Genomic DNA, 26,856 nt, shown 5'->3' on the forward strand with positions numbered 1-26,856 from the left:
CGGCCTCCGCGCACGGCAGGCGCGGCCGCGACCAGGCGAGCTGCGCGGGGCGGCGGGGCGGCCGCGCGGCCCCCCCGGCGGCAGCGAGGCGGTGGCGGGGACCGGCTCGCCCACCCGCCCCGTCGATGGGAAAGGAGGAGCCTGGGCCGGCGGCGCGCAGGCGGGGGGGGCGCGGGCAGGAACTTCGGCGGGGCTGAGTCTGCGGCGCCGGGACGGCATCGAGGGAAGCCCCGGGCAGCCGGCGGCGGCGGCGGCGGCAGCCTACTGCAGAGTACGTGCGGGACGGCCGGGGGCCGGGGAGCCGGGGCAGCCCGGTCTGGGCCCGGCGGGGGACGGCCGGAAGAGCGGGCGGGTCGTGCGTGGGTGATTCCCGGAGAAATCCGGCGCGGGGGGGGGGACGGGGACGCGGGAGTGGGCGGAAAGTACAGAAACGTCCCTGCCGTGTCTGCTGCCGCGGGGGGGCCACGGGGCGGGGGCGGCGGGGCGGGACGGACAGGACGGGACGGGACGGGACGGGACGGGCGGGGGCGGCGCCCCGGCGGCGGGCTGCCGGCCCTGCGCGGGGGTACCGGGGGGGGGGGGGGCGGCGCTGTGGTACCGGCCGCCCCCCCTCCCCGGCAGCGCGGTGCCGTGCCCCTCGGCGGCCTCTCCCCCCCGCCGTCCCCCGCGCAGTGGTTCCCCCCCCCCGCCCCGCCGCCGCCGGTGGGACGCGCGGGGCTGTGCGGGCCCGCGGGCTGCGGGCGCCGCCGGCAGGGCCGGGCCGGGGGGAGGCCGCCGCGGCTGTCCGCCTCCCGGGCACCCGCGCCCCTCGGGGTAGCCTGTACGGAGAAGCGCTCCTGTCAGCGGGCTCGGCGGCTGCCAGCTTGGTGTCGGGGCTGAGCCTCGGTTCCCTTGGCGTCGGCTGCGTTCCGCGGCCTGCCCGGGGCCGGCGGCGGCCCGGGAGCGGCTGGCATGCGGGGCGGTAGGTCACCCTCCCCGGGCCGGGCCGAGCTGCGCCGGCGTGGGACCAGCACCGAGCGGGTGGGAATCGTGCAGTATTTGGGCTCTCTTTTCTGTATTTAATCCTTACGCGATGGTTTTTTGCACGTTTCAAGTTTCTTATTAGTTGCGGCGAGATACGCATCTGTATTTGAATGTGAAACTCACTTAATAGGTTGTATTTTGGCACTTCTCAGAGCTAGACAAGACTATTTAATTTGCTAAGTCGCTTCTGCAGCTACATGTAATTTTCTTCTCCTGCTAAAAGTCCTTTGGAAACGCTGCAAAAATGTAATGAATATGCAAAGCAGCCAGCTCTCGCATCCAAATCCGGTTTGTCTTCAGAGACTTTTCAAAACGCCCAAAGTGATCAAGATATATTATGAAATAATCACTTTTGCCTAAAATACAGGAATGTGATGTTTCGCACTTTCCCCTTGTGCGTATTCCTAATTTAATTGGTGACAGCTCAAATATAATTCACCTGAAATAAAAATCTCTAAAAATCAGTTAGGGTTGCTCCATCGCTCTTACTTCTAGCGCAGCCTTAAAAAGCAGGAAAACTGCTGGCAAAGTCCTTGCCCCGTGCTTACGTCCCACAACTCCCGAGTTTTCCTTCTCCCAATACTTCACCCACATCCACCAGCTGCTTGCTGCAGCCGCGTTATCTTCCTGCCACCTCCGGGAAACTTGCAGCTTTGAACTCGGACCAGGCAGAATGGGAAGAAACGGGTGTTTTCCTGCGGTTAAAGGTGTTGAGCTGGGCTGCTGCCACCGCCGCTTGTCTTGAGGGAGGGAGGGAGCCGGTTGCAGGAACAGGTTGTGATGCCTGCACTGATTGTTTGCAAATATTTAGTAGTGCTGTCTGTGTCTTTGTGGTTTTTGTTGTCCTTTTTCCTAGGAGTTATGTTTGTGGTCAGAGTTAAGGTGACATCCAGCGCTTGGAGAGGAGGGCATGGCGTATGGGGTGATAGGCTGTGGATGTGAACGAGGTAATGAGAATGCATGGTTGTGGCTTACAAAGGCCGAGTGAAAATCTGACTTGTCATTTCCTCGTTCTTCCGTGGCTGTAACAGTATGCAACCTTGCATGTATTTTAAACAGCTTTTTCTGTTATGGGGAATTTCCTAGCTTCTTTCTTTGTTCTGTATGTGAAAAATGTAAAAGACAGCTGCTCTTCCCTTTGTGTTCCCACACTGCTTACTGGTATGGACGACGAGCAAAGAAGGGGGAGAAGGAGCAGCTCAACTGCCATCGCTGCGTTCATTTATTCCTGTAGACCTTCCCATGCCAGCTTTGCGTTCCCGCCTTTTGCCGTAAGAGGGTTTGCAGTTGGCCATACCTTAGAAGATCTACTTGCTTGCTCCTAAGGCAGCAGATCGTTCTGGTTAGCTTCTTAGGGTTTGCCAGAGGACGTTACCAGGCTGTTACCCTGAACCAGGTTTGTTTGGGATCACAGATTAGAAAGCCTAAGACTTATCGAGCAGGCTGTGGAAGAGGGGGAACGCGCACGGTGCCCCAGGGTCCTGCCCGAGGTGCTCTCCCTGGTGAGGAGCGCACACAAGTCTCCTGGCCGTGAGCTCGCCCTGCGTCTTCTCCTTGCGTAATCTCTTCTCGAGCTCGCCTTTTGCCCCAAAAGCACCGGCCCTGCTGCGCTAAGGGAGGAGAACAACAGTGGCGGAAAGCAGTACTTTACGTCTCCTAGATGCAATTTAAAGGTCACCTGAAAGATGCGTGGCTCTGAGACTTGAGTGGGTGCGCTACGGCTTTGCCGTAGCCGGAGAGGTAAGCAGAGCCAGGCGGCAACAGCAGCGCCATGGGTCCTTTGGGTTAACGGTCGCTTCTGATTCCAGCGGCGCGGCGCTGCTTTCCCAGCAAACCGTGTTCGTTGCTTGTCCTCCTCCTGAGCCTCGTCTTGCTCCTCCAGGTTGACTAGCTTACCTGCTTCCCTGGCTTTGTAGGCTGTGAGCTGAGCCGAACCAGTGGAGCGGACCGGTAATGTCGGGAAACGCAGCGTGGCTGGCAGTGTGGTGAAGCTGTCTCAGAAAGGGGAGGGAGGCTTCCCCTTATAAAAGCTTAGAAATACTTGGGATGTTGTTGAGGTGAGTGCAGAAGGAACTCAGTTTAATGAGAGGAGAAAAGAGGTCAAAAGGAAGAGTGTTTGAAAAATGTCTTCTCTGCAGAAATTGGTAGCAGTCTTAAATGGAAAATTTGCGTGGCCCTCTCAGGAGTTACTGTACTAAATTTGGAAAACAGAATCGGTCTTTAAAGTACAAAACAAAGGGACTTCAGTCTTGCTTTAAATGCAAATCTCAACGCAGTCTGAACTGTGGACTCGCTACTGACGCCTCCATAGTACATATTAATCCAGTTTTACCTGTCATGAGGAGATTTGTTGATTAGAAGCCTCTAGGTCAGGGCTGCTCGTGGACTGTTGCTGCTCTTCCAGCCTGTGGGCTGGAAAAATGAGCTCCATGCCTTGCCTGGAGCTCTTGGGCTGTGTGTAATTTCACTGCCACCGTCCTCCCAGGATGCAGTTTAGCTCTCTGCACAAAGTCCATTTATGTAGATTTATGTAGATTTTGTGCGAAGACGGATGACTTTCAGAGCAAATGGGTATTCTTGTAACAGTTACATAACTTAATTTGTGGTATTGATGGTAGAAAGTCAACATCATTTGAAATGGGAGGGTAGGAACAGTTTAGTGAAATGTCACTAAACCATAAGCTGTTAGTTTTGTTTGTCTTGTCAAACTTTGTATGGAATGGGAGGATTTTTCTAGGAACTTCTGTGAAGTAATGACAATTTTTAAAATACTGAATTATGTACCGTTTAAAGGATGAGGTGATTTTCCTCATTTTCCTTGTCGCCACTCACATCTTTGAATGTAGACAGTACTTAATTGTTTTTCTGCAATTACCTATGATTTTTGAGTGCTAAACTGTATTTCTAAAACACGTAGCTCTTAAATGTTTCCAGTTCCACCCTGAGTTGCAAAGTGTGTAGTTTATTAGCTCGTGAGCTCACCAGCAGCTCCTTGGGGCGGCTGCTCAGATCTAGATGGCTATTGCTGTCCATTCTGTTTTACAAACACCAGCGTACAAAGAATGATACGTGCAGCTGGTGGTTTTGGTTTTTTGTATTTTTTGCTTTTATCCAGGGCTTTTCTTCCCGAAGAGATCGTTTGTAGGTATCCTGTTCCTGCCACATACATTTTCGTAAAATTTCTGTTGGCCTCCTAGTTTTATTTTTCTCTAGTAGAGTATAATCAAAGGTTTGTAGCAAAAGCCTGATCTTTCAGATGCCTCCCGAATAGAAGTTGAGTTCCGTTTGTTACATCTGCACATTTATTTTGAGTTGCCGAAGGAAAAAAGAGCATATTGTAAAAAAAAAAAAAAAAAAAGAAAAAAAAATATGCATAGTAAAAATAATTTCTGCCTTAGTTTTACTTTTGGTTACCAGTCTCCCAATGCCCCAAAGCATACATAAATTCTTGCATCGGAGTTTTGGGGGGAGGGGAGGTTGCACGTTATTAACGCAGTTTCCCCCCCAGTGTGTGCAAATCGTTCTGTAAGTGCTGATTTTTAGGTTACTACTGTGTGTTTTTTGAAGTGCAATGTGATAGTAGAGCCAGAGTAATGTTAGCAGACCAGCTCCATGTTTTAGTTCTGTTACTTTCCCAACCAACTATAAATTACATGCTTTAGACCTTATTGACTGGGGGTTTAGCTTAATACAGTAATACTGGAAATTACCCGCTTGTAGTTGTGAAAGCCATCGTAGAGTGAAGAGGGGTGTGTGTGTGAGATCTTAGAATTCTCTGAAGAGTTCATTATTTGCGGGATAACTGTGGATAACGGGTTTTACGAAGTTGAAACTTGTGCAGATGTGTTTTCTGCAGCCGTAAGGGTAGAATACTGCTGCAATTTGTCTGTTGGGAGCCCTTAGAGCACAGTGGCTGTATCGCTGAATGGTATTTCATGTCATAAGTATCAATGACATGCAGGCCTGTTAGCAAATGGAACGGGCAGGTGAATTCAAAATAACGTTTTTAAATTATATGTGTTGGAATCCATCAGTTTTTTTACTTTGTCTGCGGATGTTGCTGCCATAATTAAGATCAGCAGAGGCATTAGATCCTTTTTATGTGAAATGGGGAAACCTGTAGAAGTACTTGGTTCTGAAACACCCTTTTGCTGATCCAGTTTCATTAATCCTCTGGGGTTCTGTGAAGCACTTTTCTTCTTTGCTTTCCTTCTGCGGTCTTCCGTACACTGCTATGGGGGGGAAATGATTTGAGAGTTAAGGAGAATCGAAACTAATGAGCTTTTTTTCTTTGGGCGATCAAGTATTCAGTAATTCTTCGGAGTGTTTTGTGATCATTTTGATCTGAAGATACAAAAGAGAGTCAAGGAGAAGCAGTGAGCAATATTGAATGACGTTCTTGGGAACAAACATGAAGTGGGAATGCTGAAAACAAGCTGGCTTCGTGTTTGAATCATCTTTTTTGTAGGTGCATCGCAACTATCTGTTGATTTGTTTTTTCACAAACGTTTCCATTAAGTTAAGTAGTCAAAAAATAGAGCTATCGCCCCTTTTTTCATTTCCATATGTGTTCTTATAATGAGAGAAAGAAATCCTGCCCTCCGAGTTGACGGCCTCACGGAAGGATGGGCGGTGGGGGGAATGCATCTGGACGTCGGCGTTCTGGTGCTCATCTTCTCCCTGTTTTTACTGTTTGCAGGTTCTGTCGTCCGTGATGGCGTCAGCTCTACCCAGAACCCTTGGGGAATTGCAGCTGTATCGAATACTACAAAAAGCAAATCTCTTATTCTACTTCGATGCCTTCATTCAGCAGGGTGGAGATGATGTCCAGCAGCTCTGTGAAGCAGGTGAAGAGGAGTTTTTGGAGATAATGGCTCTGGTAGGCATGGCTAGCAAGCCGCTTCATGTCCGAAGGCTGCAGAAGGCTTTGAGGGACTGGGTCACAAACCCTGGTCTTTTTAACCAGCCTCTCACCTCCTTACCGGTCAGCAGCATTCCAATATATAAGCTGCCGGAAGGGTCTCCTGCATGGCTGGGAATATCCTGCAGCAGTTACGAAAGGAACAGCAGCACCAGAGAGCCTCACTTGAAGATTCCGAAATGTGCTGCCACAACGTGCGTGCAAAGCGTGGGCGCAAGCAAATCCGATGTGGTGGGGAACTTATCGCTGCAGAGCGGCAGTGAACCGAGACTCTGGCAAGGACACCACACCACAGAGAGCGAACATAGTCTTTCCCCAGCTGACCTTGGCTCTCCAGCTTCACCAAAGGAAAACAGTGAGACCCTGGATGCCGCCGCCGCTCTGTCAGTTGCTGAATGCGTAGAACGTATGGTTCCCTCCCTGCCCAAAAGTGACTCGAATGAAGTCAAGGAGTTACTGAAAACAAATAAGAAACTGGCAAAGATGATTGGTCACATCTTTGAGATGAGTGACGAGGACCCTCACAAGGAGGAGGAGATCAGGAAGTACAGTGCAATATACGGCAGATTTGACTCGAAAAGAAAGGATGGCAAGCACCTCACCCTCCACGAGGTAAAACACCTTGAGCGACAGTGGGCTTCCTCCCCTATTCCTACACCTTTTATGAGACGCTGTTTACAGGGTACACTTTTTGTATGGGCACTTCTCACCGAGTGACGAGAGTTGTGTGTCATACAGGAGCCGTAGGCAGTCCTGCCCTGGGATAGAAGTCTTGGGTACAGTAGAAGTACCCTTTCTTGGGTGGGTGTGTGCATGCGTGCACTGATGATGTCAGCTTGGTGTCATCAGACTGCTCGGTCACTGGTGCAGCCTGTCAGACAGAGGTTTTAAACAGTTTGGCACTGAAATAGCAAGGCAGCATTGCACTGAGCGTGGCCCTTGGGTTTCTAGGCATTTGGCACATTTTTAAAGCGGTCCTGTCTTGATATTCCCTTGCAGCTTTGAGAGTTGAATGGTGGTTTGGAAGATGAGTAACTAAAGTTACTTGTGTCTGGTAACAGGATCACCTGGCTTGGTTACTACCCTCTGCTGTCTTCCCTCACCTCGAGACCCTGCTCTGTAGCTTGTGCCTTTGAAGTAAAAAGGATTCTGCCGATGAGGTCTCCAAAGCCGGTGGGGTGGGATTTTTTTTGTGTTTGAGTTAGGATGAAGCTTAATGATGCAACCTGTGGGCGTCTTCGGGCACAGTGGTCTTAGGCCGGACAAGTGAAGTGCAGACTATGTGAGGAGGAAGGGAAAGGACCGTCTCCAGTATTGATGGGTGGCTGTAATTTGAAGGTTTGTCCTTTAATACCTGCACAGCATCTGTTCCCTCTCATCCTGAAAAGTCCATGCGGGCCTCCTTTGCTTCTCTTCTGGCGTTCTTGAGGCTTTCACTGCATATGTTGTAACGCAATAGGTGTGTCTGTGTGGGGAATAAGTTCCCTAGTGCCAAAGTACAGTACAAGAGGAGAACAAACATTAATTCAAAGCAGTGCCAAAACGCTGTTGATATGAATGCTGCATCAGCATTTTCACAGTTAACAGTGATTGCAAAATTTCAGTTGGATTTAAAATTTGGCATGGAAGGCTTAGCTCCCAAAAGGAAAGGCAATGTTTATGTTACAGGAGTGCCAAAAACACTGTACTGGCTTTAGCCTTTTTTCGCTTCAAGAAGAAGTTTTGTAGGTGTGTGATCCATAGTGTAAGACTGGGTTCTCTTTATGCTTCTGAGTAGAAGGGCAGAAGGAAACAAGGCGTATTTCTTTACATTTTTGTTTATGTATTTACATTTATAAGGCAACTGCACATCATCAGCAGTGACTTCACTGGGGCTTTTACTGCAGACTGGGGAGACGCTTCCAAGGGAACTTGTCAGTAGTCAGCCGCATTTCTACCACACAGTTCTAGTTGTGCAGTTTTCACTTACGTGCTTTGTGGCTTCATGTTGAACACTTAAAATCTATGAATTCATCCAGTGTGCAAGAACAGATCTTGTCTTACTCCCCTGACCCTGCGGAAGTCTCTCCCGTAACAGAGCAAGTTGTGTATGAGATGGAGGCAGGATTTGAAAGGATTAATTGTGTAGATTCCCTGTGTACATTGCTGCAGAGTCAGGATTCAGAGAAAGGGGGTTCTCCCCACCTGAGGATAAAGGCAGTCAAGGTGTACAACGTGTGCAGCTGTGTGCTTCTGCAGTCTCTCTCTGGGGTAGCGGCTGCAGAAAATACTCTGAAATCTGGGCAGACTTCTCGTAGGATAATTTCCTGGCATCCAGCAGTGTAATGGGAGGTGGGCGCCAGGGGCAGCTTTTGTGTGAGGCGTGTGGTAGGCTCAGGAGTGGCTGTACGAAGCTGGAGGAGTGAATAGTGGGGTGGTAGTTTGAAGGAGCAGAGTAGCAAAGAACGGGAAGAAAGCACGACTGCTCTGCCTTGTTAATTTTTTTTAGTACTGCACTCCAGATCTTTACTACATCATTGTAAAACCATGTTTAAAAATGGAATGAGAGCATGGTTTGGCTTTAGGAAATATTTCTATCGCTATTATGATTAAGGGCACAAGATCAAAGGAGTATGTGGTTGACTTATGCCTCACTTACGCATGTGGGGCCTCGCTGAACTTGATGGGAACTGCACACATGCAAGCAAGAATTTGCTCATAATTGGTTTACTGTTTGCTTAAAGAGGCCAGATTTCTTAAAGTTTTGTCCTGAACAGTTTTCTCTCCATTTCCATTTTAAAGCAGAAAATATACAAATAGTAGCAATGAGACCTTTTTTTTTTTTTTTGTTTAAAATCTGTTAAACCAGAGTTTGCCTTTCGTAAATTCAACTTCAATGGATTTTTGTTTTTGATGGCTTAAACAATTTGCTGCTCAGAAGGAAGGACCTTAAACAACCAGGGAGGTAAGTTTCTGCTTGTCCAGAGACAGTGTTTCTGCACGTGTTAATACATTCCAAGGCTGTCATTCTGCCTCGCAGTTCAAGGTTTCTTCTTGCAGCTGGCAATGAACAGCTGAATAAACTTCACTATGAATTTAAAAAGCTTAAGCAGTGGTTAGCTGCTTAATGTAAAGATCAGGGTGTATCTGGCTCCTCGAGTGGAGTGGAGTTGCGTGCAAATTAAACTCAAACTTGATGGAATTATTAGTGGCAAATTAGTGAGAATATTCTCTGTTGCAGTATGACCGCTGGAGTGTCTCAGAGGGCTTGAGCAGCCATTAGAGGCCAGTGATAGCTGCAGACACTGAGCTGGTTTGGAAGGGTGTGCTGTTGGTAGGATTATCTGCGTAAGGCACTGATCTAGCATAAAATCTGATGCAGAATCTTTCAGAGACGTTCCAAAACTAAGAAACATGCTGTCCTTAATCCATCCCACTGTCTCGGTATTACACAGCTTTTCAAGCATGGGGAGTGCTTTATGTTTAAAGTTGGACTGGAGGAGGGATGAGTAGGAGGCATACCCTTGGACTCGGTGACCTGTGTGTGTTTGAGTCAGATTTGTAATTTGCGTGTTAGTATTTCAGTGCTTGTCTAGGTACCTATAAAACAACAACAACAAAAAAATCCTGTTTAATAGTGTGAGAAACAGGAATAAGAAGTGCAAGTAATAAATTTTATCTAGCTTGGTCTCTTCCTTTTCTTTTGCTGACTCACTAAAACAGTAGGGCTTGGTATTTAATTATGTGTTTTTTAGTGGGGGAATCTGTGAACCCCATCAGATGGGAATATACCCATCCCTCTCCACAGAGCCTGTATGGTTATGTGCTGCTCCATACCATTAAGGCTTCCAGCAAACAGAATCTTTATTTTTAGGCACGCAACACTTTCTGTCTGCAGTATTATGCCTCCTGAAAAGCCAGGAAGCCATGATGCACTTCAATTCAGTAAGTCTGGATGTGACCTGAAAGAAGAAACCAGGAAAAACAAACAAACAAACATTTGGCTTTTCTCATATATTAGGATAAACAGCATTTGCCTATGACTACCCAAAGCGTTTTCAGTCATTTCAGCTCTTTGCAACCTTTCAACGCTTTATTGAGGGATAAAAAAACCATCTCAAATTATTTTGTAGGCATTAGCCATATTATTCATCCTCAGCAAAGTAATAGGTATCACCGTTACAGAAATTAGTGGCTGCTTCGGATGGTAATTCTTTTCATCAGTGCTGTATTAATCTTTTATTTTTGTATTTCCACACCCCCCCACACTCCCCACCCCCACCCCCCGTTTTTTGTGAAAAGACAGACACTGTAGAACATCTGTTCCTGTCTAAGGGATAATAGTTTGTTATTTTAGTCCATTGTGTTGTAGGAACATAGTAACCTAGAGATGTTTCACAGCTTAAACCTAAACTTCCCACCCTTGTACATCTGATCTCTGTGAGATTTTTTTTTTTTGTCTGTACAGAGACTAAAGGATCAGGCAACATATCTAGTTCGCCTGTTAAAGACATGTTTGCACTCTGGTTAGCATTCAGGTGTCGCAAGAAATGCCCTACTTGGACCGGAGGCTTTAATGCTAAACACAGGAAAAAATGTTTATGAAATATTAGGAAGAGCAGTTCTGTGTGAGGTTTTACCAGAAATACTGCATGGGTACAGGCCGCTGAGAGATTCCCAGCTCTGCTGATACATGTTTTTGTTTTTTCAACCTCTCTGGAGAGCAAGTGTTGCATTAGGGAAAATACGTTTTTTCTAATTTGGATGACATCAAGCACTGCGACGAAGGATGGCACGGTTGTGTGTTGCTCATGTCTTGTGACAGCTTCCATCCTTCAGGGATGGAGCGCGCGGTGTTTCGGGTGAGTTGCTGGCCGCTGCGATTTAATTCGCCAGTAATGTTCTTCAGCGTGGTAGACAGCGGGGTGACGGAGCGAGTTTCTTTGCCTTCTCCCAAGAGACGCCATTTAACTGCAGACCCGCTGGTCTGGCCTCAGCTTCACCTTCTGTCCGCTTCCGTGAAAAGCGCTTCTTGTACGAGCGGTGCTTTTGGTGTCTGAGGTCAGACGCGTGCGGTCCTGCCCGTCCCCAGCCACAGAACCCTGCGCGCCGAGCCGCGGCTGCGTTTCGCACTGCCAGATCAAGGGCTGGGGACGGCACATCTGAGTCCGTCGTGAATATGCTGACGGTGCTGTGGAAAACCTAGCGGCTTTGTAATATTCACTAGCCTGAGACAGATACAGAACATGCTGTTGACGGTAGCAGCATAGCAGCTGTGCTCGTTTGCGAGAAGCCAGGCTCATTCAAAGCAGCTTCATTTCTAGAAATAAAAGAGAACAAGAGTTATGGACGCTCTGGGAAAAAAACACCTGTAGTATTCGGTTGGCCTCTTGCTCTTATGCCTCATTGCGAGTGCTGGCTGTTCTTCAGCTGAGGAAGAAGTGAAAATGTCACTTCAGCCCCTGCTTGCTGTGGAAGGAGCAGGGAATCTCCTCTCCAGCATCTCAGTTTCAGCGCGTCTCGTTCTGTTGATAATTTTGCTGTTCGTCCACGCTGTTGACCGTAGGCTTTTCAGACAGCAGTATTGTTAAGCTGGTACAGTATCCCCACTGCCTCTGCTGAAGAGCATTGTGAAACCATTTTGAGCCTTAACTTAAGGCTCCCCCCCCCTTCTTTATGAAACTATTGCCAGCAGCAGAGGCACTAGAAATGTGTCCCGGCAGGCTCAGGAAAACATCCTTGAAACAAGTTACATTTGATTCATGTCTGAAGATAGTCTTCACAAACACGAGGGTGAGAAACATAGCTAAAAAAAGTTTAATCGTTTCTTAAACCATCACCTTCTACAGAATTTATGCTGTATTCACCAGGGAAAGCCATCTGTACCCACACTGTCAGGTTTTTTTTTTTTTTTCCCCCCCAAGTCCTGGGCATATTGCTTTTATAAAAATAGTATTCTCTGTAAACCAGGCTTTGGGAGCCAAACACTGTGAACGTTCAGAGCTACTGTTTTATACTGAGATTTAATTAATGCTGGGATGAGGCACAAGCAGTGCACGTTGACAGAGTCTTACAATAACGTTTTACTTTAAAGGACATTAAATGCTACATTTATATCTTTTTCTCTTCCCAGAGGCTTACCTGGCTTAGTAGAGGTATAAATAAACTGAAGAAACCCTCCAGGGTTTAGTATACAATTATAGGTAATTTTACTTGCAATTGAAATTTTTTATTATTTCAGAAGAACAGGTACTTTTACAAGCACAATGGGTGAAAGTATGCAAAATCACGAATCCCTGTTTTTGTGTTTAATTTCCAGCTAACAGTTAATGAAGCAGCCGCTCAGCTGTGTGTAAAAGATAACGCGTTGTTGACCAGGAGAGATGAACTCTTCGCACTAGCTCGGCAAATCTCTCGAGAAGTTACATACAAGTATACTTACAGGACCACCAAGTAAGGTTTTAATTAACTCAAAGGACCTTTACTTTCAGGGAACTAATCAGTCTGATAGCATTTCTTTTGAAGCACTAGAGACACTTTCTTCTTGCTCTCCAGCTAGCAAAGTGCTCTTCTGAGGAGGGTAGGAAAATGCTGTTGAAGTCGTGAAGCTTTCAAACTGCTAAGATTTAGCTGTCTTGAATTACCTTTTTATTTGCTCTCTAGTTTTCCAGATTTTGCGATGATAGTGCATGTTGAGAGGCATCTGAGAGGCTGGCATTTCAAGTATTTGAGGTATTTGTGTATTTCAAGGTTAATGTAAATAGGCAGAGTAGCCAAAGCTGTTTAATGTATCAGTTATTTTTTTTCCATATACAGATTTGGCTTGTTAGTTTCCAGGGAATGAAAAAGATAAGCTCATAGGGAGTGGCTTACAAACTTGCTTTAAAGGAACTGAAGCTGAGCCCTGATTTCAGTTGTTACTGTTCTGTTAAATGAACTGCTGTTATGAAACAGTAACAAAGGCTTAACAGCTTTTAATACAAGTAAAACTTTAGAATTAATAAATATGATTGAAAGTCTTGATACTTCCTATACGTTATTTTTAAATGTTAACTCCCTCATGTGCAATGCAATATCCTTTCAAAATACATTTTCCTACACTTCTAGGAGTTTTTTATGGTTTGCCTTTGCTCCCCTTTCTTCCATAGTGATTAATGTAAATATACATCCATTCTGGGTAGACAGTGCCAAAGGCATTTCTGTAATTCTCTGTGCTCAGGTAGCTTTCCTTTCTGTTCAGAAGAAGAGTCCATGAGTCTCTTGATACTTTAGAAAGCAACACAAGGCGCTTGTGTTCTTCTATACTTGAGTGACATTTACTGCCATGTCCAAGTGAATTGGAGGCTTTTTCTGTGCATGTCACTTGTTCTTGCCTGATTTTTTTTTTTTTTTTTTTTTTCCTTGACTCAGTATTTCATTATTATTTCTGATGGTCAGGGTTAGTGTGCCGTTTACTGATAGTGTATGTGTCTTCTCTTGTAGATCTAAATGTGGAGAAAGGGATGAGCTGTCACCAAAGAGAATCAAGATAGAGGTACAGTATTGTGACTCCTTTATTTTGACCTATGCATGCTAAAATTCAATTTTGTTTTGAAGGGATCTGTCTTAAGGAAATTTGTCAGAAAAACATTTGATGATGACAGTTGATGGGGGGGGGCGGGGGAGAACATCACCACTGTCTCTGCAAATGTAAATGCTTGATGGAGAAACCTGTAGGAACAGGGGTAAAGAGTAGTATTTGCTTAAAGGTAAAGTTACTCCCAGTGTTTTGCACTCTGAGTGAGTAGCAGGGGGAGGAATGGGACTGACTGGCTTCCTGTGGTGGAATAAGCTCAAGCACTGTAGGAAATGTCTTCCCATAAGGCCTCCTGCTTTTAAGTCAGTGTGAGGTGCTTAATTCAATTGAGTCAGCTTTTGATCCTCTCCAGAATGCAGAGTTCTGGATAAGGATTGATGGCGGAATACTAGCCATCTCTGACTATGCTATAATTTATGAAACTGATCATATTGAAAAGTCAAAAGCTAACTAAAAGCTGTATATGTCAACACAAATGGTTGTGCCTGCAGATATTAATTTACAGTTTTTTGTAATTAGTTTTGTGTAAAAAGCACATGGATACATGACTAATGTGTACACCTGCACCAGATGTTGCTTAGGGAGGTGCTGGGACTTCCTTGTTAGGAGTACAGAAGCAATATATATGTAGTTTACCTTTTTCTTCAGTTACCACTGCTGGAAAGTAAATTTGAGGCCTTTGAAAAAGTCCCTTTTAATAAACATAATAATAAAAAGAAAATTTTAAGTATGTATACCTATATACCTCATAAGAATAGCAGACCTTCCTTTTTAATTTATTTTTTTAAACAAATTACTGTTTCACTGTTACATGGGTATCTAATTCATCCTTAGTGTTGTGGGGTTTTTTTATTGTACCGCCTACTCCAAAAGGTGTAGGTTAAATGTGCATTGGAATGTAGGCTAGGCCTGAGCTAGATTTGTATGTGGCACAGACAGGAGATATATTCTTTAACTGTAGAGGAAAGTTGCAGCGTATTCTGGAATGCATTTCTCTCACGTAACTCATTCTGTGATAAATGATGCACTGAATGTAAGGCTTTAGTTTTTTTCAGTAGAGCGATGCTTTTTACCTGTACAAAGGCTTTTCCTGTGAGGCAAACCCCAGTGAGAGCAGTTCATTTTGAAAAGGCAGTTATGAAGAGGTATAGAGGGGTTCATCTTATTTATTTATTAAGTTCCATCAGTCTGTGTACAGTTGTAGTTTGAGTTTATATAATACAAAATATACATGTGCATTGAGGATTTACTGGTAGCTTTGATAAGAAGTCAGTAATGTCATTTACAGGTGTCACGATTTGCTTTGACCTATGCTTGTTCTTCATCCACAAAAAAGAGCGGGGAAAAGCTGCATTAAATTATTTTATCCACCTTCACCATTATCTGCCTTGACGAACACGTTGTAGGATGGTTGCTTGAGTCTCCCCTCTTTTGTCCAATCTAGTCCTAATTTATAAGAGCTGGCAGGGAGCTGCCGCTCCTCTGCTTGAAATAGTGTTTCACTGACTACTAGATCACAGCATTAGGAAGTTTTTCCTTCATTCAGTAATGACTGATGATGAGCAAGTATCTAAAATGACACATGGCAAGGGAGGTGCTTTTTTCTACAGGATCTTCATTGAAAGAAAAAGTACAATTAAAATCCTGAAAAATACAGGCTGAAACTTTAGGTTTTTTGGAGAGCAGGAAATTTGGACAGCCTTAGGGGACATGCATTCTCTTATTTTCTGCATGGTGAAATCTTAAGAGTCTGGAAGGCCTGCTTTCTCTAGACACTTTTTGGTTCAGTAGTTCTAAGAAAGGATGTTTACTGGGTTTTCTTTTTATCTATAATTACCAGTCATATTTAAAATGCTTGTGAAAATTTCATATCCTAACTGTACAAATGACTATTTCAGAAATGGGACTTTTTTAAAAAATAAGCAATTGAAAATTAAACTAAATTAAATAATCTTTATTTTGATAGCATAGCATTATTAATTATGAAATGACCAGTGTGGTTATCAGCATAAATGTCTTTTTCCTTACAAGTTTGGGAGTCTTCTAAGGAGTAAACCATTACTTCAGTGCATTATAATTCTGAGGTACACTGTAAATCATGGACTTTTTTTCAAAAAAATTTAAAAAAATGCAGTATTACACAGTAGATCACTTTTACATGTGGTGGTTTGGGTTCTTGGGACTTGCATTTTGCAAAATAAAAAAAAAGTCCTTTTTTTAGTTACATGTTTGGGGATTTGGGGGGGGGTGTTTGTTTTTAGAAAGGTGGAGGTAAAATGAAAATGGTAGCAAATGCTGCAGATTTTTCCTTCTGTTCTGGGTAAGAATTCCTTATCGTGTTTTTAAAGTTGTAATGCTTCATTGTGGCTCTATTAGCTTACTGTTGTGCTAGTATCATGCAGAGGATCTGAACATGGGTGATTTTGTTGTTGTTGTTATAACTAGCTCTGTGGTTTTGTTGGGTGTTTTGGGTTTTGTTTTTTTTTTTGTAAAGGTCATTTTGCCTTTCTGTTTTAAGGCTGAACTCTGTATTTTGACTCACCATTCCTTTACCCATTAGTCATTAATGTCTCCGCAAAGCGTGGTCTGAAATACTAGTGCTTGAATTTGGAAAGACTTCACACCCTGTTTGCAGAGTGTAAAAGATTACTTAAAAAAAAAAAAAAAAAGATGAGTTAATTTCCTGAAATATAATAACACTTAAAAAAACCTCCAGAGAGACTCCGAAGGTCATCTTTGAGCAGAGCTAGCTGAGCTGTTTGTGCAAGCTGCAACATTGCCGGGTTACAGCCACCATTGTAAATCTATCCTCTTCATGAATATGAAACTCACACAAGCATTACAAAGAAACAATATGCCATGAATTACATCAAATTACCTGTAAAAGCCTTTCTCTTCCCCTGCGAGCTCTCCCCCTCTTATTCGTAGAGTGGGTGGGCGAGCTGTGGGAGTGAAGTGTAGAGAGCAGAAGGGAGAAAATTCCAGGCAAATGACAGACTAAAGGTGTGGAGGGAGTGAAAAAGGGAATGGAGTGAATTGGGATTTGGAAGCAGATTATAAAAAAGGGGTTGTAGTTCCTAAACCTGCTCTGGAGAAAGAGCAGGACAGGCGAATAGGGATGGAAGTGGCGCATCCTCCTGCAGAGCAAGGACCTCTCCTGCATAGGTGTTGTGGGGTGGAGACACCCCTTACTTTTGTCATCTTCCGTGACTCAGTACCAGCACCGCTCAAAGCGATGAGCTGTTGTGGCACCGGCTTAGAAAGCAAAACAAGTCACAGGTATATCATGCAGAAGTCATGGAGGGAGAGGCTGCTCATCGCTGCTGCTGCTTTATGTTGGCGTTGACGAGGTTCCCCTTCAGAGTCAGCGCAAACAGCCAAGAGAGCAAAGAAAGAGTTTAAAAAATATTCTTGCTGTCTGTGGTATAAAGGAATTGTTCCGTGTGTCAGCGTCTCCATTCAGCTGAACGAGAGGAGTGGGGAGAGCTTGCAAAAGGTACTTTCGCAGGGCTTGGTGGGAGTCAGGGGGCACAGGTAGGAAGGCCTGAGCGGAGGCTCTGAGGAAGCATCTTCCCTTGGTGCTGGTACGGGTGGAGGGAGAGGAGAGAAAAGGCCCACCTCCACCATTGCTGAGAAGGTTGAAAAGAAAACCAGTCGAAGTGTGGGATTTGTGTTTTTCACAAAAACAGCAAAAGCAGTAGAAGCTACTGTTTGCATAGGAAAAATGTCATTAGAGGGAGCGAAAAAGCACATGTGGGACTGAGAACATCTGCTGCACGAAGCCGCTTGAAAAACAACCGAGCAGCAGCATGGCAAAACAAAAATGCTGCACGGCATGCAGCAGGCCCTCCTGACCGCGGGGGGAAGAGGAACCATCAAGCAGCCGCAGGGTGGTGCAGAGCAGGTCCTCGCCTGGCCCGGCCTGCTCCTCCTCAGCCCTTACTGGCGAGGAGAGCAGCCAGTGGCGGGGACGGGCTCCAGGAGGGTGATCCAGGACTGCATCGTCATCCAAGAGTTATCTGCGTGACTGATGGGTGACAGTCACGGCAACGGGCAGCCGGCCCTGCTTTTAGGAAGCAGCCTTTGGCTTTGTATTGGCAAGTGGTCACAGATACATTATAAAGAGCCGTGTTACCCGTTTTGTTGCAAAAATAGGATCCTGAGTGATAGGTTTTTGTGTGTTGAGTTTCTCATCTTCCTACACATAATCGTTCTCCTCTCCCAAACAAATTCAGGTCTAACTATGAAAATGGTCAGTGCTCATGGAAATGTGCTGCAAAGCCTTTGTTTCTAGAGGATGAGGTTTTGTGGCAATTTACCTAGTTATGAAATTTTGCATACCTATTATGTTTATATTTTTCCCTGAGGGAGTATGTTGGGTGGATAAAAGCAATATGCAGTGTTCAGACAGATTTCTTTTTTTTCCTGAGCATAAAGGACTGCTTTATTGGCATTACGTTGCACTGAGGGTCTGGCCACCTGACGTGGGTCTGACCACCACTCTGCAGGTCAGCGGACAGCCTGCCAACAGCATGGACCTTGTAGTCCTTTCCCTGTGTTTTTTCTGGAAGATTGCTTTTCTTGTTCTTGGGCTGTAACCCATTTGTCCAGCTATTGTAAAAAAATTTTTTGTTTACATGCATGTGCCTCTAGAATCCACAAAGAAAATACACCTAATTTGGCATACTTCTGATACCTGGGTCTACAGATCCTCAGTGACAGATGTCACTGTTGTCAGGTTTGGGTCTGTCATAAGATCTTTAGCTTCCTCTCACATTTTAAGTCACCTATACTGTGCTTTTGTAAATATTTCTGGATGTTCCTCTATGTTACATGAGCTTTCCTTTTATAATGCCGAGCAGGATAAATTTCTCATCTTGAACCTTTGCTTCGATGATTAATTTATTTTAATGGAGTCTGGCAGGCGTTCACAGGAACTTTATTTGCTTTATTGGTACATATGCAAGCTGCAAAAAAGATTTGCATGTCATAAGCATTTGAGACTGAAAGAATCATTGAATCATGATTTACCATAATATATCAAGTCTTTGCTACCTACTTTTAAAATGATGATATTTCATTTTGTGAGACTAGTATAGGTTCTGTGTGAAATACATTGAATTTCAGGAGACTTTCCTCAGTTTCTCAAGGTTAATGTATCCTGCTGCTGTGCCTTATTCTTGACTACATATGAACTTGATTTCTTAAGAATCTCCAAAGCTGCTGTATGTAATGAGTGACAGAAACCATAGGCCTAAATCTGCCTGGCAAGGCTGAATGTAAACTAGTTTAATGTCAGTGACAACAGTAGTCTGGATTCACCTGAAACTGTGAGAGATGAGATATGATTGTATGTGTATTCCACTTTAGATATATAGCAGTTGTTGTAGAGGGGCATGCCGTTGTACGTTACGTAGCAGTTGTTGCAGAGGAGCTGTGTGTGTTTTATGCACAAACTTAAATGAAGGGGATAGCACAAACATGTAAACTGCAGTCCAGAATTTTCACAGTAGTTCAGGAATGTGTTTGGTTGTGGGTTTTTTTTGTTGTGGTTTGGTTTTTTTTTTTTTCCTTTTGAGTATACAGAGAGGATGAAGAAAAATAAATAATATGTCCCTCTTGGTGTTTGGTTTCTTCTTATGCTCAATAGGATGGTTATCCTGATTTCCAGGACACAGTCCAGACACTGTATCAGCAAGACAAAATGCCACTTGCTTTGGCTAAAGGAAAGAGTGAAGACTCAACAGCTCTTAATTCCCAGGTAAACCAACTACACTACACTGAATAATACAGGCCATGTCTTTGTACATTGATTTTGATGTATTGTTTTGATGACTAAAGTAATTACCGTCAATTTTCAAAGGCTACCCAGCTTAGCTGTGATTGCATCACTCTTAATTTGGGTTCACCTTCTGTTCTGACACAGCGCTACAGCTTTACCCTTGTTAATTCCAAGGAGGTAAGATCTAGTGTAGTAGGCTTGAAAATACGTGATTGCCTGTTGGGAGCAAGTAGGGTACTATTGGTACAGTACGTGCTATGTTACTTGCGTTATTAGCTATAAATGGAAAGTTCAAGTTACTGAGTCTAGAGGAATAGAGTAGGCGATCTTGGAGTCCTCAGTTCTGACATTTCTTGTAAGGAGAAAGGCCAGTATATTTAGGAAATAGTGAACCTCTGGATCTGAGAGGATAAATTGCCTTTCTAAATAACATCTAGCCTGGTGGAAGTGCAGTGTTTTCAAGTATCCAGAAAGCTTTTTATAAATGAAGACAGGTTTCCGATTCTTTCTTTGTCTTTTCTGTAGTGTATCCCAGCCTTGAGGCAAAATACGCATCTCCTACTGCCAGTTGTTGCCAAGGAGGGATTTCATGCTAAGTTGCAACAAATTTATTTTGTATAGCTGATTTGGGCAAATGTAATCACCGAATTATCACGTAAGATTACATTTAGGAGTTACACTCCTGTTTTCTGAGACTAGATGTGTTACCCTTTTACCTTCTATTGCAAAGTAGTGTACAGTCATACAAATCCGTTCGTTGTGATACATCAAAAAGCAATTATGCTACATGTTCTGATGTTGCATAATGATTAAATGAACTTGACTTTTGCAAGCTTATTTTCATCTTATACATGCTTTAAAGTTTTCATTGATCACTGCTACATAACAATGGACTAGAGAGATTTATTTTAAGCTTAAATGTATCTGCAACTCCACAGGTTTTTCTGTGGTGATCAGAAGCATCATTGCAGTTTAAAATTCTGATTTTATCCCAATTAAACAACAAAGATGGCATGAGTGAGAAATGTTTTATTCTTTTTAAAAATTATTTTACAGTTCAAAAGTTGTAACATGAGTGACAGAATAGCAAAGTTAAAGCATACTTAGAAACTATTTTCAACTAGCTTACTTTTATTTTTACCTACCTCCCAAGACCAAGCTTGAGCTATCAGCGTTCTTCTGTAGAACCTGATGAGCTATAAGCAAGAATAAGTAAATATCGGCCATGTCATTACCCTGCTGTCAGGGTCATCACTGTGCTGGAGAAGCTCAGATTTTGCTGGTCTGCTATGCTGTCATTGTATTTGTAAATTGTTGAACCATGCTGAGTAAGCAGACTTTCGTGGGAAGTCAGGGCTTTCATCATCTCCCAAGAAAAGTTAAGTGCTCTGCAATTATTAGGCCTCTGTACTAGTTGAAACAATTACGGCATTACCTGAGAGAGAAATGATTTTTTTCCTATCAATCGTAGATGTTAAGTTTGTACGCTTTCTGTTCTTATGTTCATTGTGGCTCTTCTAAATCAACTTTCTTGACTTGTGATTTTCTTCTTATTTTTTGCAAGATGCTTATTTACATTCTCGAGAACAAGATTATATTGAAAGTTAGAATTCTCTTGGCATTAAAGTCAATGACAAACATTCAGACGCCATTTCCTCCCACATTGCACTGCATTGTTTAGTTTCACTCTCTAGAGGTGTATAGGTCTTGTTCTTCTTCTAGACAGACATTTCACACCTTTATCCCCCACAAACATACTGTCATCCTACACTTTCAGAATGGCAGATTTTTAAGCTTGTGTAGTGCTGTTTCCTAAAATAAAGATTCCAAGATGTCTGGTGAAATCTTGGCATAAGTTTTTAGCAGATGTTGCCATTGCTCTTGGAATACTTTGTGAAGACATATATTTGAACAGAGCTAACTGGATAATTAAGACATTATTTTTTGCTTTTCTTGAGAGTCTCTTCACGTAACCTGCAGTCCTAAAGTGCAGAAAGTGATTTTTGCGTGTTTTCGAAGAACAGAATTTAATGTTGCATTTCTGCATGGATGAACTACAGCAGCTTGCATTTTAAGTATTCTTGAGTGACTCAGATGTACAGTATGAAAATCTATGGGTGCAAAAATATTTTGTTTGCTTGATAGTTTTCAAGAAACTGTAAAGCACACATCTGTACATATGAGTCAACAAAAACCTTTATCTAGGCTGTTAGTCTTATCATCTGATATTGTTTTTTTCCGTGTGTTTTGACTCGCTATATGTATGTATATAGAGAGAAATTTTTTTTTTGCTTTATTTGCAGTCGGAAAAGGTGATGGCAAAACAGATGGAGTTTCTTTGCAACCAGGCTGCATTAGAGAGACGTCTTTCCACAGGGTGTTACAGACAAAACTCAGAAGAGCACAGCCCCAATGGCATGTCATTAGATAATGCTGATGGACAAGGTATGGTAGCTTCCAGGCACGGTGTTGCTGCCAGCAAATACATTTGATATTATGCAACCTTTGTCAGTGGTGTTATTTATCTAGTGTGGAACACTGAGCACTGAATGGACAAGACAAGATCTCTGCCCTGAAGTGCTTACAGTCGAAATAATGCAATCAGACGTACAGTCAGATTCTGCTCTGTTACTCTAATGTATCTGGGCAAACTGCTTTCCCTATGGATAATGTGGGGAAGGAAGAAGGTAGGGTGCACTACTATTATTGAGGGCAGAACTTGGCTCTAGCTGTGTCCTAAGTTTTGAAAATAGAGCAGAATGTTGCATTTCATTTGTGTTCTTGCTTTGTGGAAATTGAAAGTAAAGCAGATAATTTAGTTGGTACCCCTTTTTGTTTACCTGGTTGTGCAGTCTAGGAACAAAACCCGAGGAGCTGGCTATGTAAATTACTTAGAACTAAGCAGATTCTAATGATGTTCTTAGTAGCTTGTTATTCTTCAAAAAGCTTACAGTTTTGTGGTTATCTCTTTGATTTACCAACTGGCTATTCCTTAGCTTGAATTAATTTTAGGCGTGTTTGTTTTGTTCGAGCGCTTTCTGTTTGGATTTCTCTTTTTACTGTTGTGAAATGAGACAAAATGTTATAAACACAAGAAATACAAACAGAATTTCTTGTATCTGTTTTTTAAGAGCTAGTTTGTTCAGGGGAGGGGGGGAGAGAAGCAGTAGAGGGAGAAACTAAGGGAATCTGTACAAGTAAGTGTTAAAACATAGGTTTTGTGTGCATTGGTCAAGCAATGCAGTACCCAAGTGTACAGGGAGAATTAGGTGTGTGGATCCAGCTCTTCTTGATAGTGCAAGCTTCTTTATACCATTTACCTGTTGTGCAGTGGGAGTGGGAATTTTTAGGATCTCAAGGGGTTTTTTGAGCAGAATAAGAGATGGGGGGGGGGTATGGCTGAGTGTCTCTTTGTAGCAGTGCCTGTGGAATAGTCTGCAAAGCAGCATATCTTCGTAAGCCTTGTTTTGCTAGCAGTCTTCCGTGAGCAGCTGGAATTTAGGATGCACTTTTGCTGATAGAGTTAGTATGTCTTTAAGTCTCTACCTGTTTTTTAATATTGCTTTGCTTTTAATGCATCAATGTTTTGCTGTCAACAACTTCCAGGTGAAAGACCGCTGAATCTCCGAATGTCAAATCTGCCAAGTAGACAGTTGCAGCACATTTCACTCGATGGAGAGCAGCATGTTGGAAAACCTCTGTGCAGTGACTTGATCCGGCTTTACCCCAGTGGTGAGGCAAAGTCCCAGTCCTCAGGTTAGTGCTGTCCTGTGTAAATTACCCACCATTTCTTACAACGCCTGTGATGAACTTACTAATACATGATGTCTCCGAGTAGCTGAGCCTGGCATGCTTTGTGTGTAACCTTTTAATTAAGGCTTTGGACAAAACTTCAAGAGGAGTGTTACTTGCTAATCTAGAATCAGATTGAATATTATTTGGGAAAAGCTTAGAGGATGCAGTAACTAGGTTCAGCTAAGCAAGCTCTGGCATGTGCCTGTCCTCAGGGAGCAGTATTGACCCAAACTACTGCTGTTAAATACTTATGTTGCTGTCATTGTAATGCAGTTTTATTATAACACGGCTTCACTTTGTATGAAGGAATCAGACTTTTTTTATAAAAAGACTTTCTATTCTGGTTTATAAGGACCTAGCACTCTTTCTGTACTGTGATTTAAACCAAATCATACAGTAAGTCTTTTGAACTGGGTTTCCCATTCACTGACTTCTACTCACTGGCAATCTTGTCATTTACCTCTGGCATTGGGAGAAGCTCCTTCTAAATTTGATGGAAGACAGCAGGAATCCTTTGTGAAAACTATATGGGTGATTTCAGTTTAATACTCGGTGCACTGAGATAAAGCCAGGAATTCTTGAGACTCTTGCAACTTTACGAGTAATAATAAATCCCACCTGAGTTTGGAAGATGCAGTGGGCAAGAGGTTATTTGAAAGACAAAATGCAAAAGTAGTTGTTTTGAAGACTGGGCAGAATCTTGCATCTTCCACTTTGGTATGTTGCAATCCTAGCTCACCTTTTTTGCTGTTTGTCCCAATCCCAGTGATAGTTCACTTAATGAAATTTCTAGTTGGGGATTTTTACCAGTTCCTTTTCAAAATGCAAGTGAAGAGTGCACCTCCACTAAGCCCTGCTCCCGGAGAGAACTTGAAGTAAATATGTGGTGATTGCTCTGTCATCACTGCAATGTAACTGAGGTGGTTCTAACCCAGCTGGGTTAAAGCCCAGTAGGAGGAGGCAGAATTCATTGCTTCAACTGTTAGTATCCATATGGTTCATGGACCTTTTTCTTGAATTAAGAACAGAATATATTTGTTTCCAAGCAGTGTTTTTAACATCTATCTTTTTTTTTTTCTTAATGCAGAAGGCCTTGGTATTTTAAAGGATTTTCCTCATTCGGCTTTTAACAACATAGAAAGGAAGGTCATAAAAACAGAACCTGAAGACACAAGATAGTCATTCTGCTCTGGAAAACGGTGTCATAGTAAAGAATGAAACTTCACAAGAGAAAATAAAACCAGCCTTAATAACCAGTGTTGCCTCATTCAAATAAGAGATTTCAATAGCCAAAGCCTAAGAACTGGTACAGTAATCTGTGGAAACAGGAAAGCAAGAGACACTGCAAACTAAAACAGTAATACAGGTGGATAAACATTCCTGTAAAAGTGGTTTTATAACGTGGGAAGATTCACAAATTAATATTGTGGGTCTTCATTATTTAAGAATGTATTATGTATTTGTATAACTTATCAAAGTAAATCTAGATGTCGGGACATGTATTGAGTCCAGTAGATGTGGCTACAGTTCATTTTACTTGAAATTTCAATGTCTACTTTAAGTGTACCTAGCGTAGATATGGTTGTTAAACATTTGAATTAAAAATCCTTGGAGAATTAGGAATGCGAACCTCGTGACACAATTAACAGCAAGTTTGCAACAATATTTGTAGAAAAAAGGAAAATGCATAAAATATTTCATGGTTTAAAATGTTATGTGGATATAGCATTTGATAGACCTAGACCCTGATTCTGTATTATAGCGGACGTACTTGACACTTAACTATCGTTACATCACTTTCAATGGTTTCAGCAGCCTTTGTGTAACACACTTCTAGCATAATACCTACCTACAGTTCAGGAGTGTAGAAAATGCCAGTCAAAGTATGGAAGAGTCCATAGGATTGGCTCCCATTTCGTTGGGAAAAACTCTGGTTTGATATACTGTACAATTACTGAAGTCTCATTTGGTAGGAAACCCAGGAGACCAAGTAGCATGGACAGGGCTGCGAAAATTGTGATTCAGACCATTATAACTTCTTGGACTTCTCTGTGGATCTTAAAAAAAAAAAAAAAAAAAAAAAAGCATCCTAGGTGTGGCAAAGATGAAATATGATGCAGGATTTATGCATCGGTGTAAAAGATTGCACTTGATATCCAGAAACCATAAGATCTTTTGGAGGAGAGAGACGAGGAGTCACGTCTTTAGCATGTGACTCCCTATTAAGTGCTGTCCAGCCCACATGATTCTATGAATATACCGTATACTGCATACAGTATGCCAATACGTTTCTTTATATATGTGATGAATTAACATCTGTATTCTTTATTTATTTGACAGTTTTTATTTTTTGTACATTTTCACTTTTGCAGATGTCATTTTATCTAAGGAGAAATAGTCGGCATATAACTTTGGAATTTACCACGGTGTGTTTGTGTGCATCCGTTTTTCCTCTGCGCAGCTCCCTCAATAAGAGTTGCTTTCCTGCAGTCAAAATAGTTATATGCCTCAGTTTCTGAATACAGTTTTTTGCCTACAAGGTGTTGTGGAGGGGAAAGGGAGGGCTGAAGAAAGTCAGTTACCATGCCAGTAGGTAAACTTCCACGTTCAGGTGTGCACTTCATGTCTGCAGTTTGCTCTGTGTCATAGATGTGTATTAACGATTCAGTCACAGTCTACGTTGTACTGAAACGGTCAGCAAAATGTGAGCTGAAATGTCTACACTGCAGTCTCTTATCACTGTAAACATATCTAATTATTTTATCACTTTTGATTTGTGGAACAAAGCTTTATAGTAGAAACACCAGTAAACAACTTTTTATACTATTAAAATGTTTGTTTTTTTAAAAAAAAATGTTTCTTGAACTGTATGGTACTGTTTCACTTACTGAAGTATCTTACTTTTAAACAATGGAGTTCGCAGCTTTGCTGTTAGAAATAAGAGATTGAATGTGTAGTTCTATTTCCTCTTTCCTGTTGTGTGAGCTAGTGCTACGGATAAGATATTTCTTTGGTTTGTAATGTTAGCCAGTGCCCTGGTTAGTATCTGAGTAGCTTTCATGAGATGCGTATGGAACTTGTTAAAGGACAGCTTAAGGTTGGAACTGTACAGCTTGAGTGGTAGAAGGTGCCAAGCAACAAGACTTTAGAGATGCAGGAAATACGCTGGTTTTTCAACATCTGGCATGATCAAAAGTTGTGTGTGGATCACAGAAGAAGCTCTTAAGCTTGCTGGTCTCTTCGGTTAAAGTGAGAGGAAGGAAAAAAAACTTGCTAAGCAGCACGCTGTTTCAGTTGAGTCCAGAATTTATTTTGTAAACACTAATGTATTAAATTTGCTATAAATTAAAGTATATAACAGTTATATTTTTGAGTTGTAAATACAGTACTTTGTGTCACGACCAGTTGGTTATCTCTAGAATGATATTTCAGTTTATAGTCCAACAGGCCATTTCAGTCTCAATAAGCTGGAAGCAATTTTTTTTACTGGTTTGCAGCTGTATGATTTTTTTTTTTTCTTTTTTAACCTGGGGGGGAGGTGGGAGGTACGTTCCGAGATTGCACATACACTTGGTAACAGCAAATATTCAAGCGTTGGTCTTTCCATGACAAAGGTCTTGGTGGCCTCTGGAGTCGCAGGTGAAGGCTTGCCCTCATCTGCTCTTGAAGGGTTGCTAGATTCAGGGTACTCTGGATCAAAGGCCAGCCCTGCAAATGATGCCTGTTCTTACTCACATGTTTATATTGTTGCTTACAAAATAAAATTCACCGTGAGAACTC

General features: G+C 42.9%; 1 protein-coding gene across 3 annotated transcripts; it reads left to right on the forward strand.

Moving 5' to 3' along the window:
- On the forward strand, positions 1 to 26,856 carry NAB1 (NGFI-A binding protein 1). Of its 3 annotated transcripts, none has more exons than XM_087733556.1 (8): positions 1 to 271; positions 5,723 to 6,556; positions 12,243 to 12,376; positions 13,406 to 13,457; positions 19,150 to 19,260; positions 21,585 to 21,726; positions 22,888 to 23,037; positions 24,164 to 26,856. In XM_087733556.1, the coding sequence occupies exons 2-8, from the start codon at positions 5,738 to 5,740 to the stop codon at positions 24,253 to 24,255; spliced, it is 1,500 nt and encodes a 499-aa protein (XP_087589682.1). In that variant the 5' UTR covers positions 1 to 271; positions 5,723 to 5,737; the 3' UTR covers positions 24,256 to 26,856. The 3 variants fall into 3 exon arrangements, with proteins under 3 accessions (XP_087589682.1, XP_087589684.1, XP_087589683.1); XM_087733558.1 differs by lacking the exon at positions 1 to 271 and adding an exon at positions 1,887 to 1,970; XM_087733557.1 differs by lacking the exon at positions 1 to 271 and adding an exon at positions 5,351 to 5,487.

This window comes from Nipponia nippon, unplaced genomic scaffold (assembly GCF_047370975.1).
Source record: "Nipponia nippon isolate SJK-2023a ecotype South Korea unplaced genomic scaffold, ASM4737097v1 scaffold_5, whole genome shotgun sequence".
In the NCBI taxonomy this organism is placed as follows: Eukaryota; Metazoa; Chordata; class Aves; order Pelecaniformes; family Threskiornithidae; genus Nipponia; species Nipponia nippon.